The 13084-nt window shown below is 39.9% G+C and overlaps 1 protein-coding gene across 4 annotated transcripts in view; it reads left to right on the forward strand.

The window, feature by feature from the left end:
- The first annotated feature begins 9499 nt into the window (after positions 1-9499).
- The window catches only part of NUP58 (nucleoporin 58), a 46482-nt gene continuing 42897 nt past the window's right edge, over positions 9500-13084 (forward strand). For all 4 annotated transcript variants that reach the window (XM_069467427.1, XM_069467425.1, XM_069467428.1 and 1 more), the window contains exon 1: positions 9500-9767. In XM_069467427.1, the coding sequence (XP_069323528.1) occupies positions 9661-9767 (107 nt within the window). In that variant the 5' untranslated portion in view covers positions 9500-9660. The remainder of the gene's footprint in view (positions 9768-13084) is intronic.

Here is a 13084-nt window from a genome sequence, read left to right on the forward strand (position 1 = left end):
CCTCTATTGGAATTTGTCTAATGTTTTTCTCATGGTTAGACTGAGGCTAAGAGTTTTTTGGGAAGAAGATCACAAAGATAAAATGCCATTCTTATCACATGAGTCACATCAAGGGTACATGCTATTACCATGACTTATCACTGTTGATGTTCCCCTTGATCACCTGGCTGAGGTAATGTTTCTCGTGTCTCTCCGCTGTGAAGTTACTATTCCCCACAACCCATTTATACTGTTCTCTTCTGAAGATCACTATTTCCACACTTAAGGAGTAGAGAGCTGTGCTCCTCCTCCTCCTCCTTGAGGGCAGAGATTCTACATAAATTATTCTGAATGTTTCTGCACATGATATTTTTCTATTCTCCCCCACTTATTTATTTATTTTTAATGTGTTTTTTGGGTTTTTTTGAAACAGAGTCTCACTCTGTCACAGGGGATAGAGTGCAGTGGCCTCATCATAGCTCACTGCAGCCTTAAGCTCCTGGGCTCAAACGATTCTCTTGCCTTAGCCTCCTGCCATTTATTTATTCTGTCATTTTTTACATTGGTATGAACTCCCACGTATTTACTTTGTACTTTGAATTATAATTCAATAGTTCTTTATTCTAATTGTTCCAGCTTTGGCCATCGAGTGCTTTCACTTGGATGCTGAGTCATTTAATATACCCTTATCAATATAGGTGGGTTTTTTTAAGCACTTCCTTACTTTCTGGCACTACAAGATGCTCCAGGTTCATCTTGCATCTTTCCCAACCCAGCCCTAGCACAGGCCATTTCCAAGGAGCCCTGGTTCCCTTTATTAGAGAATGATATTGAAGTCCAATATCTAAGCACTGGGTGTGTCTGCAGCTACTGGAATGTTCTCATTTCTAAGCCAAGAGTTCTTTTTGTGATATACATTTTCCTATTTTGGGTTTTAGTTTGTTCGTTTATTTGTTTTGTAGCCCCTGTTCTGATCTCATCTCTCTTAGGTAAATAATAGTTTTCATTTGTTTATTTATTTATTTATTTTTGCTTCCCGAATTATCTCTGTTCCCTTTAGATTCCCAGGTTTGTTGTTTTGGTCTCTGACTTTCATGTCAGAAGCCGTCCTCTAGTATCTATCATCTTTAACAGTGCTTTCAAGCAATAAAATGCTGGTTGGAAACTTGGTCTTTACCGGAGAGCTTTGTCTGTTGTTGAGCTTTGCCACAGAATGGTGGGGTGGGGCCCTTGGCACTTTTGTCGGGGATCCCCCACATCACTATTTGAAGTGCAAGTGAAAGGGCACAAGGAGCTCTGGGCACAGACGTCCTGTTAGCAGAAGTAGCAGAGTCTGAGTAGAAACCCCGGCCGGGTGCCTGTGTGGGATCCAAGTGATCTAGGGTCCAGGAAATCTACTTCCCTGTCACTAGCTCTCTCTGTCTGGTGACTACTGAAGAATCAAAGAACCCCACTTCCTCTTAATACAAGGGGGTGGGTTCACTCAAAGGTAATAAAGAGACATTGGAAAGGAGAAGAGTTTCGTTTGTTGAGATTCGTTTTATTATTACTAATGTTTATAAAGCACATGGTCCAGTTTAAGAGGATTTCAATATGTACCAGTGTTCCAAATTCCTATCCTTTTCTAAAAGTGTTGATATCCAATAAAATTCATCAGACTAAGTATTTTCTGCTGTCCTGATCTCAACACTTATGCCAAGAGTGCACTTAATACAGTTACAATTCAACAGAGGAGTCCACTGCAACTTACAAGCTAACCTGAAGGAAGAACAGCCAGCCAGGATGAAATCTGTTTCTTAGGGTTAATTACACTGATGATTATCAAAATACCAATCTAATCACTGACCACAAGAAAGCAGATGGGAATGAGGGTCAGCATGTTTTCTTCCTATAAAGCTATGCGGGAAGCCACATTATAGTTAAGAATTTTGTTTAGTTAGCATGAATTCGGAGCAAGGGAAACTAGCAGGATGACATGAGAGCCTGTTGTCATTCAGCCAAGATCTTGATGCATCTGTAAACCCTATCAGGATGTACCAACAGCAAGGCAAGACAGTAGTGTGTCTGGGCCAGGGAAGCTTCTGGAAGCAGCCTTGTAGACTCATTATTTTAGGGATACATTAAATATCTCTAATCTAGGCCTTACTGTTGAACAACCCTCCTTCTAAGGGCCCTATTCTTTCATTAGGTGTGCCACTTGGCCAGCTAGATTCCTATCAAGACATGGTGTAGGAGCTATGCTGTCTTTTTAAAGAGACACAACACATCTCTGCTTTAATTAATTTTGTTTTAATGTATATATTTATAATTTCCTTTATCATCCAAGTTTTAGGGGACACCTAGATTTTTTCTTATGTATGCCTACAAAAACAACTTAAAATGGTGATATGACTAGTAATTGATCACTTGAATAAAGTAATTATTACTTTACTAAAAAATTACTTTAATAAAAGATCTTTTTTTTTTATTCTTGGAGACAGGGTCTCACTGCAACGGCAAACTCCTGGGCTCAAGCGATCCTCCTGCCTCAGGCTCCTGAGTAGCTGGGACTACAGGTGGCACATGCCACTGCACCCAGCTAATTTTCTGTTTTTAGTAGAGGTCTCACTCTTGCTCAGGCTGGTCTCAAAATCCTGACCTCAAGCGATCTTCCCATCTTGGACTCCCAAAATGGGAGTCCAAAATGCTAGGATTACAGGCGTGAGCCACCACATCCAGCCGAAATATCATTTTCTTAATTGACCTTGCATTTAAAGATGGCTTTTTTTGCAAAGAAAAGTAACAGATTCACAAAAAGCATCACATAAATAATAATTATGATTTGAAATAATGAGGAATCGGTCTTCTACATTTGTTTCTCCCTAATGTTTAATGTTTATTTTTACACTATTTAAAAAACAATGAACTCTTCCCCTATAAAAGGCACAAGAGGTGTTTGAAAATTTGTCATGTGAAAAACATTTCATATTTTAAAATCAAATATTGATGCTTTTATTTTTTTTTTTCTTTTTTCTTTTTTCTTTTTTTTTTTTTTGAGACAGAGTCTCACTCTGTTGCCCAGGCTAGAGTGAGTGCCGTGGCGTCAGCCTAGCTCACAGCAACCTCAAACTCCTGAGCTCAAGCGATCCTCCTGTCTCAGCCTCCCGAGTAGCTGGGACTACAGGCATGCGCCACCATGCCCGGCTAATTTTTTCTATATATATTTTTAGCTGTCCATATAATTTCTTTCTATTTTTAGTAGAGGTGGGGTCTCGCTCTTGCTCAGGCTGGTCTCGAACTCCTGAGCTCAAACGATCCGCCCACCTCGGCCTCCCAGAGTGCTAGGATTACAGGCGTGAGCCACCGCGCCCGGCCTTATTGATGCTTTTATAATTATGTTTGTTGTTTACAAACTAATGGGATATTATGAAAGTAATACTTCCTAATCTTGCTGCTTTTTAAATAAACACAAATCATTAAAAGAAAAAGAATATTTCACTTGATTTCATTTCTCAGCTTTTATTTTTAGATGTTTTATGGCAGAAGGTGAAGTCTATGATTATAATTCTCTATGAATTAAAGGTCTGAATTCAAATCTCATTTCTGCCACTTACTAGCTGTGAATTTACTCAAATTATTTAATTTCTCTCTTGATTTTATTATCTGCAAATAGTGATAGTTATCATTATATTCTCCTCTGAGTTTCTTGTGCGGGTTAATAATGAACAAAAGTATTCAGCATAGCTGGCCTCAATAAATGCTCAATATTAGCATAGTCGTGTGTATGTTCATTGTAAGCAGAATGAATCTTAAAGTTTCTAGAAATTTCTCGATACTTGCTGATCCTCATTCTGTTACAGTTCTTCACTATGGAGTTCAGAAATTTATTTGGACCAGACAGACCGTATTCATTTGGGGGGTCTGCACTTGTCTCGGTATGAAATTTATCTGGGTGCCCTGTATGCTGTACTCAAGGGATCACACTGTGTATTCTGTAACTGAAACTGAGGAGGTGCACCTGGCCCAAGAAGTGCACACATCCAGATTAGCTCGTGCTGGGCTGGAGGGAGACATACCATTCTGTTTGCAGACAGTCGGTGTGATCCTCACTCTTTCAGGATTTGGAGATTTGGAGGCTCATTCCTCATTCTATCTTAAAGAATTCGCTAGTCATTTTTTTTTCTGAGTATACTTCTCACTGAATCCTGTAGGTAAGTAAATCTTGGTGGTTTACCCAAGTGGTATTTGTGTCTGGTCTTTCTGGCCATTTTTACTTGCTATTGACCTTGGCCGATCCAGTGGTCGGTCATGCTCTATCCTATGTAACCACATCTATTGAATATTGGGTTCTGTAGGGTGTGGGGAGGCAGCCTCTGTTTCTCCTCCCCGCCCCCTTATTTAAGCCTGCTTTGTTGGCTCTCTCTTCACCTTTCCTCGACAAGAGCTTGAGCAGATCCTAGAGCAGTACTGGTCACTCTCAGGCTTTAGAATAATCTAATTTTTAGGAGTCAAAGAGTCCAGTCTAATAGAAATCAAAATGTGCCCTTGTATCCTATTCAAAGCTTCTCCCTTTCCCTATGTCCCCCATCTCCTGTTTGATAACGGTGGGAATGAAGGTGGGACTAGGTGGGAGAATCTGTTTTGACAATTTTGGCCCACTTCCTCCCTGCTTGCTGGCTCCTGTTTTTGCTCCCTGAGGATCAGGTCTTACTTGACTAGTCCTTTTATAATTTGGCATCACCGATGTTTGTGCAGCAGATGCCTGAATGCCTCCTCTTTCTCCCTTGGGCCACTCAGTCAATTAGTCAACCCTTTCCCCAACCTCTGGGACTTCCAGAACATCACAATTCCCTGAAGTTCATTTCTTAAGAGCTGGCTCTTGGTTTCTGATATACTTGAGGCTTGGCTAGATTTCCTTGACACTTCTCTGTATCTGTACAATATCTCTGTCTTTCTACACCTACCCCACATATATACACACTTGAGAGGATTTTTATTCTTTGCAACCAAAAGAGGCCTAATTATGTTATGGGGAGACTGACGAGAGCAAAGGAAATTGGACAGGCTTAAAGGAAATTTTTATCCATGTAATAGAAAAGACATGAATGTATTTATTTCTTCTTCATGGAAGTGAACATCTGTCTAGTGGCCAGAATATGTGCATCCATCAGGCACAATGACTTGTATCCTTGAAGTGTGAGAGCAATAATTGCAGATAAATTCTTCCTCTTTGGTTCCCATTTTTTTGAGACTAGATGCTGACCATTCCCTTTCTGTTAGCAGTTTCAAGATAATTAGATAACAGGTTGCTGTTGTTATTTTTATTGTTATATTCTAGTCCTATAGATATTCTGGACTTTGGTCAATCTTGGATATTCCCTAGGTTTCAACAGTAACACACATAAAATTCATCTTTTAGGGTTGACTTCTACTGAAGATGTATACTCAATTTATCTATGAATAACAAAGACTGAAATATAATGGCCTGAACAACATAGAAGTTGATTTTTCTCTCATTTAAAAGAAATCTGAAGGTAGGCAGTACAGGGTTGGTATGGTGGCTCTATGGCATACTGTCATACTATGTTTCTGCTAAACCCTCCTTAGCATATGGCTTCCACTCTTAAAGTCACTCATGGTCAAAGATGGCTGTTGGAGATCCAGCCATTTTGTCTAAGTTCCATGTAGCAGGAAGAAAGATGGGAGAGAAAGTCAAAAAGAACGTATGCCAGCTACCTGTCCCCCACCAAATGAGTCATTTTGGAAGTTTCATCTCATGTCTCCCACCCATCTCTAACTGTAAAGGAAGCTGGGATACATAGTTGTTTGTCTGGTTAGTGTGCCATTTTGAACAAAATTTGGGTTTTAAGGAAGGGGAGAATAAATATTAGTGGCAAGAAGACAGCTCTTGTCATTTATTTTATGTTGACATTGGCTAGTTTCTTTCCCTACTTTTATCCTTATCCACTAACATTATCATGTCATAAAAGCAACTTTTTCAGGTCCCATCCTCACAAACAGGAAGACTGTATTTCAAAATAAATGACTAAACTTTGAATTAAAGACATACAGCTTTATGGAAAACTCCCTACATTTCATTTATTTTTATCGTTTCTTGGGTAATGAGTGAAAATTTCATCAGGTAATAGACAATTACTGTTCTGACCTGTGATTGGGAACTTTTGTTTTAGCTCTAGGCTTTTCCCTCTTAACTTATTTTGAAAAATTTCAAACCTACAGAAAAGTTGGAAGAGTATTACAATGAACATCCACATACCTTGTTTTGAAAGTCATCATATACCTTGCATTATTGATCTGTCTATATACATTTGGTTGTTGTCATTAAATCATTTTAAGAATTTAATAGGATTTTTAAAGTAGAAAGAAACCATTTAGATCTTTAAAACCAACAGACCCATTTGGAGAATAATTTTCAAGATAGAGACTAGAAACTTCAGGGACTGAAGGCAACTGGTTACATGTAATTTACCAAAGATAACCTCTCTTTTGGATATTTCAGAGTATCAGAACCCAAGTTATTACAGATCCCTTTAAATAGACTTCAGAGTCCCACTTCCTTTCCATGTTATAACCTCTCAGCTTCTCAAAGGATTATCCTGATCTCAACACACCAGTAAATCAAGTCTATTTATTAATAAATATTTTAATGCAAACAAAAATTAGATTTTTTTTTCATGGTACTATTGTCTTTTGGATAATTCAGTTTGATTATGACATTAACAATACCATCATCCAGCCAGCAAATCAGCAAAAGTTGGGGTTTCTTAAAAGAATTCTCACAATATAAGAAGCAATAAGAAACAAAGTGGCTTGCCATAGAATTTAGAATCTGAAGCACTTGCTTCATCTTTAGAAAGCAGTAATTCACATAGAACTGTCACATAGGCTCAGGTTCCATAATGGCAAAAAGAGGAATATTTGGAAGATCCTTTGGAATAAGATTTGTTACTCTCACCAGACTAGTTAAGGAAGGTTTCAGTGCTCCATGGTTGTGCCTGGTTAGCAGGTAGGCTTTGGGCTTATTTTAAGCAGGCATGATGCTCAGGTTGTTGCCATTTTACTGTCAAGTTTTCAATCAACTAACCAAACAACTGGGCTTATTGAAAACTGCTTTATTTGGAGTTTTGTTTCTGTAGAAAACAAAACTATTCACTAGTAGGACCAATTGCAGAAGGTATATGAAATGAGAAGAGGTCTTTGAGATCTGGTCTTACACTTGGCACATCTAGAGATATGTGGTAGATTGCAATACTGCTCATCAAATCTTCCAGTTTTTATCTCTGCAGTACTCCTCCCTGAGGGAATTGGGGATTTGTTACTGTAGCATAACTTAAACTACTCTGCTAGATACAAAGCAGAAATGCTATATTAAAACTTTTATAAAATAAAGTTGAAAGAGTAGTTTGCTTGTCAATTTGAATGGCTTCCCAAAAAACTCAAACTTTTATGTGAATTAGATTTCCTTTATTTCTGTTACAAACTTTTTACATTAAAGCAGTTATATATTTACAGAATTATTACAGAGAGAGTTCCCGTATCCCTCACAACCAGTTTCACCTAGTATGAACATCTTACATTAGCCCCTGCTGTTATTTTTACATTCTCTTTCCTTCCTGCTTATCTCATGTCTTGCTAATTAACATATATTTATTAAGTTCCAGGCATTTTGCTCTCACTAATTTTATGTTGGTATTCTTCAGAAGTTTAGGAAAGAATGCACTAGGGAATCAAAAGATATAGGGAGCATCTTTCTAATTTTCCCACTAAAATCTGGATCCATCTTTTTCTTTTTTTCAGTCAAAAGGAAGTACCCTAGATTTTACATGGGCAATCCTCTTACTGACTATACTATAGCCATAACTGAAAATAGCATTCTCTGGATCACTGAAGCTTTAAAACCCACAATAATCTTTTATTTTCATCCTCTTATTCAATAACTGAATTTTTCTTTACATCATCATTCAAATATGTCCCTTTCCTGTTTTATCATTCCCATTGTGACCTCCATAATGTTTAAAATGCTATTTAATTATACAAACTAAAGTGGTGTATTAGGCTGCTTGGTTGCTATAACAAAGTACCACAGACTGGGTGGGTATATAAACAGACATTTATTTCTCACAGTTCTGGAGGTTAGGAAGTCCAAGATTAAGGTTTGGGGAGGATCCTCTCCCCGGTTTTCAGGAGGCCCCCTCCTTGCTGTGTCCTCACATGGTGGAGAGAGGAGAGCAAGCTCTCTGTTGTCTCTTCTTATAAGGGTACTAATCCCACCATAGGAGACCCACTCTTATGACCTCATCTAATTGAAATACCTCCCAAAGGCCCCATCTCCAAATACCATCACATTAGGGAGGAGGAGGAGGGCTTCGACATTTGGATTTGAGGGAGGAGTGACATAATTCAGTCCATAGCAGGTGGCAATGCCTAAGTTCAACGCTGAAGAAAATGTTGAATTAACGGTAGCTGTGAGATGTGAGGTTAGAAAGATTGGTCACATGGAGGACATTCAATACCAGACTAAAGAGCCACTCGGCTTTAGACCAAGGCAGTGTCACGGTTAGAATTATTTTAGGAGAACAAATCTAGGTATAGCTTATGGGATGGATTTTATTGAAAGAGACCGCGAATAGGAAAACCATTTGGGGGAGTAATGTAACAACAGCTCATGATGGAAAAATAAACACCCACATTAGGGTGGCCACCCTCAAATGCGCCACTGCCAGGAAGCCTTTCCCAATTTTTCCACCAGATGAGATCTCTTCAAAGCAGCATTTTTCTTGTTACTCCTAGATCCCTTACATTTCGCCTTATATTGTACATGTATCTGTACTTTTCTCATCCCTTCCACTTTGCAGTTCCACTAGTACAGAGCACAGGGTGTGGGAGCGCCGCACGGGTCCCGCAGTCCTACCCACTAGGATTCGCTGACACTATTTGTTGACTGCGTGCTCCGAGATCCAGAGGGCTTGGCCAAATCTGCTTGCTGGGCACCGAGAGGGCTTCTGAGCTCCTTTCCGGGGGCGTGTGGGGCCCGCAAGGACCGCGCCAGATGGGGCTCACGTGGTGGGGCTGATGAGTGATTTACTATCGATTGATTTCCGAAACGTCTTGAGGATGGGGCGGCAGCCAACGAAAGCCAGAAGCCACCTCCTTTTCTGCATGGCGGATGGGAGCCTTGGAGATACTCGCTAAGGCCTTCCCCAACTCTGGTATTCTGAGCATCATTTTTGGCAGGAGGCAAGATAGAAACAATAACTGAGATTCATCAGCCACAAAGTACAAATTATGTCAGCACTGATGCTAAGATAGAACTAAAAAAGAGAAAAATGATTTTGTTATGTATTTTTACTCGGAGAGCCTACTCCTTTAAAAGAGTAGGAAGTGCACCGACCCCACCCTCTCCCGCGGAGCCTTGCGCGGTTCGCCTACCCCATTCCCTTCCCAGGGTTCCCTGCGTGGCGGGCTCGCTTCCGGCGGGCTCACTTCCGTTCGAACGTCGAGCGTGCTTTTGCGTGGTTGCTCCGCCCCCTGTGGCCTTGTCTTTGCAGTGGCTGGGGGTTGAAGTTCCCGCCTGGTCGGGACTGGGCAAATACGATGCTGCCCGGCCCGCCTCGGCTTTGAGGCAGAAGGAGCGTCCCAGACTCCCTTCAGCTTACTGACGGCGTCGAGCCTCGGGCAGCCATGTCCACGGGGTTCTCCTTCGGGTCCGGGACGCTGGGCTCCACCACTGTGGCCGCCGGCGGGACCGGCACAGGCGGCGGATTCAACTTCGGGACCGGAGCGTCTAGGTAACCGCACTTCCTAGCCTTACCGGGCTGGGTGCTCCCCGGCAAAGCTCTCTGGGGCCCCTGCCCTCTCTCTTCCCATCGGCTTCCTTCTCGGTGGGCCTGGAGAGGGGCACTTAGCGAGCCGCCAGCGTCGTAGGCCTCCGCCCGCCGCGGTGCCCTGGCCCTGCCAGCGGCCTGGCGGGGTGGAGGGCGGGATGGTCTGTGTGCTGTGAGGTTTGCAGAATCTACGTATATAATTCAGGCCGAGTGGGGTCTTAACTGAGTGAGGGGGCCTGGGGTTTCACCCCGGAGCCTTAGCGATGTGATGTGTCAGTCTTAGGCATAGAATGAACGTTGAATGAATGAATGAATGAAATTATGGTTTATTGTGGGGTTTTTAGAAAGGGACAATTAATAGAAAGTTTTAAGAAGGACAATTAAAAGTTTCTCTCTCACAATTGAGATTTCATTGCAGTATTTACGGCTTTGGATATTATGGCGCTTTAATGACTTTGTGGTTATTTTTAACGAGTTTTTGAAAAAGCCTTTGTGCCACATGGGACCCTGTCTATCTGTTTTTTAAAAATATGTTTTACAGCGTTTGTTGCTGGTAATTTTGTGCAGTAAATTCAGATTAATGTATCGTGGGTAAGAACGTTGTGTTGTAATGACTCAACATTGCCTTTTACTTAAGTAGGTGGCATCTTCGTGTTTTTGTGCAAGCCACTAGTTAAGGTTGCAACAAAAATATAGCTAGCAAAGGTTCAAAAAGAAATTAAAATGGTGAGACATTTTAATGAGAGATTTAATTTTGGGGACTCAATCTTTTGAAGATAAAGGTGGAGGAGTTCAACTGTGCACACTCTCGACAGATATCTCCAGAAGCTTAAAAGATGTGGTTGTAAATTAAAAAGCCAAAAATATCTTCAATATTGCCTGTATTTTAAAAAGGGAGAGGGGAGGAGCTACAGACTACACTCAAGTCAGAAATCGGGGAGTTTGCCTCCTCACCCCCTTTTCTCTTACTCTACAGTCGTTAGTCAACAAGTTCTGATAATTTTACTTCTGCAGTTTCCATTTGTCTTCATTTTCAGTGTTACCACCCTGATCCAAGCTATAGTCATTCAAGGAGCAAATATTTATTGGACAAATTCCTCAGTGTGAGGCTCTGTTTTAGGTAGTAAGATAAATGAGTCCTGCTTTCCTGTCCGTTATGAAAATACTTATGATATCTTATCAACTTATTAAATTAGTTCAATGAAATACCATTGTCTCAAAATCTGCTTTTACCTTAATCTTTTTTGCCACATTGTAGCCAGAGTGGTTTTTTTTTTTTTTTAAGAATTCCCATTGCTTCCGCTTCAGTCATTTTCCAGTATAGGTAGAATGAATTTAAAAAAAAAAAAAAAACCCCTCTTATAGTCTACAAGGCCCAGAATAATCTAGAACCTCTCCGGACTTACCTTGAGCCTGTCTTTTTATTTCAGTGATCCAGACCTACTGTACAAAACAAATCAAAACAAAAAACATGTACATTACCACCCAGTACATGTACACAAAGGAATAACTGAAACAAAGTTTCGGAGAAAGATACTTTAACTTCATGGGATTCAGTTTCATGTTTTCTGTTCTGTTCCATTTCATTTTTTAAAAAATGCTGCTTGTGACTTGCTAAATTAATTTTATGCTCCTCTAATGGTCCAGATCGTTTGGAACTCAAATGGTCTCTTCCCCAGAGGCCTTTTCTGACAGTCATAGGGGAGATTTCCATTCTCATAGTACTCTGTACTTAGAGTGCTGATCGCAGTTGTAATTAGTTCACTGTATTGTTTACCTGTTTGCTATCTGATCTCAGCACTAGAATGTCAGCTCCATGATGGTAGAGACCTTTTCATACTGGTTTTCCAGTAGACACAGAACCTGGCACTCAATATGTATTTGTTGAATGAATGATTAATATCTATCTCTCTCACTGACTGGAAACTTTCTGAGTCTTAACCACTCCATTCTCAGTCCCTAGGACACTGCCTGGCATAGAAAAGGGGCTTTAATGAATAGTTGTTGAATGACTGAGTAAATGAGTTATTAAGAAACTAGAAATATTTACCCAAGCTTTAGAAAGGCTTGGATAAATTAACGAAAGCAGAGACAGTCTGACATCAGTGCTGGTTGGGAGGTCCGACAGCTCCTAGTGCTGCCAGGTGATGTGGTGTATCATTTTAGGGGACTTATTTTCCAAGCCTCAGCTCCCACATCTGGAAAAGGGTTGTCATATATTTTCCTCAGAGTTGTTGAATGAGATGAAGCATGGAAAGTATTTAGCATCGTGTCTGTCATTTGCTAAGTGTTAGCTGTTATGTTAGCTCCCAAGTCCACATTAAGGCAAGCTGGGGAAGTTAAAATAACATTCCTGACCTCATGGGAGTCAACTTTGTCTTTCTACAACACATCCCATCAAGTCCTTGGCAGATAACCCTGGGTTGAGGCAATAATTAGTTAGGTCTGGGGTAGTTTTTGTTTTTCTTAAATTGTCTACCACAGAAAAATTTCTCTTTTGCTTCTGTGGGAGAGTAAGAAGATTTCACTTTGTTGTATCTTGGTAATATTTTCAACTTTAGTTTGTAACACTTGATAGTGTCTTTGGTTATTTTCTGTTGTCAAGAAATTTTGAATATTTTAATTCATTGTCTGAAAATATATACATTCGTTGTTCATCTTTTGTGTATTTCTAAAATAGCAACAAAAAAAGAGATCACTGATTTGTTTGGGAAGAAGGAGCACTTAATAACCATTTTTCTAAATTGGATGTCTTCAAAATTTGCTAATAATTTTTTTATCTATTTAAATATCTCTAAAATACTTACTGTATCCCACATTATACATACAGTGGTCCCAAAATAACAATACTATCAGACAACCACCAGCTAATCTAAATGTTTTTTGCATATGCTTTGCTATCCCTCTTTTTTTTTTTTTTTTTTTTTTGTACTACCTATGTTGTCTGGACATAGCCATTAGATACTGTACTCTATTCCTTTTAGCTCTCACTTTTTATTTTTTTGTTCTTTTAATGTTTTCTTTTTTGTTTTTTATTATTTTTTTTTAATGTGGTAGCTCAGTTTTAATTGTAGCAATGGGGTGTTTTTTTGTTTGTTTTGTTTTTAATTTTAGAGATAGGGTCTCACTCCGTCATTTGGGCTGGAGTGCAGTGGTGTGATCATAGTTCACTGCAACTCCTGGGTTCAAGCATCCTCCCTTCTCAGCCTCCCAAGTAGCTGAGACTACAGACATTGCCTGGCTCATTTTTTCTTTTTTATTTATTTTTTGTTGACAAGAGG

The sequence above is a fragment of the Eulemur rufifrons genome, chromosome 4 (genome assembly GCF_041146395.1).
Source record: "Eulemur rufifrons isolate Redbay chromosome 4, OSU_ERuf_1, whole genome shotgun sequence".
In the NCBI taxonomy this organism is placed as follows: Eukaryota; Metazoa; Chordata; class Mammalia; order Primates; family Lemuridae; genus Eulemur; species Eulemur rufifrons.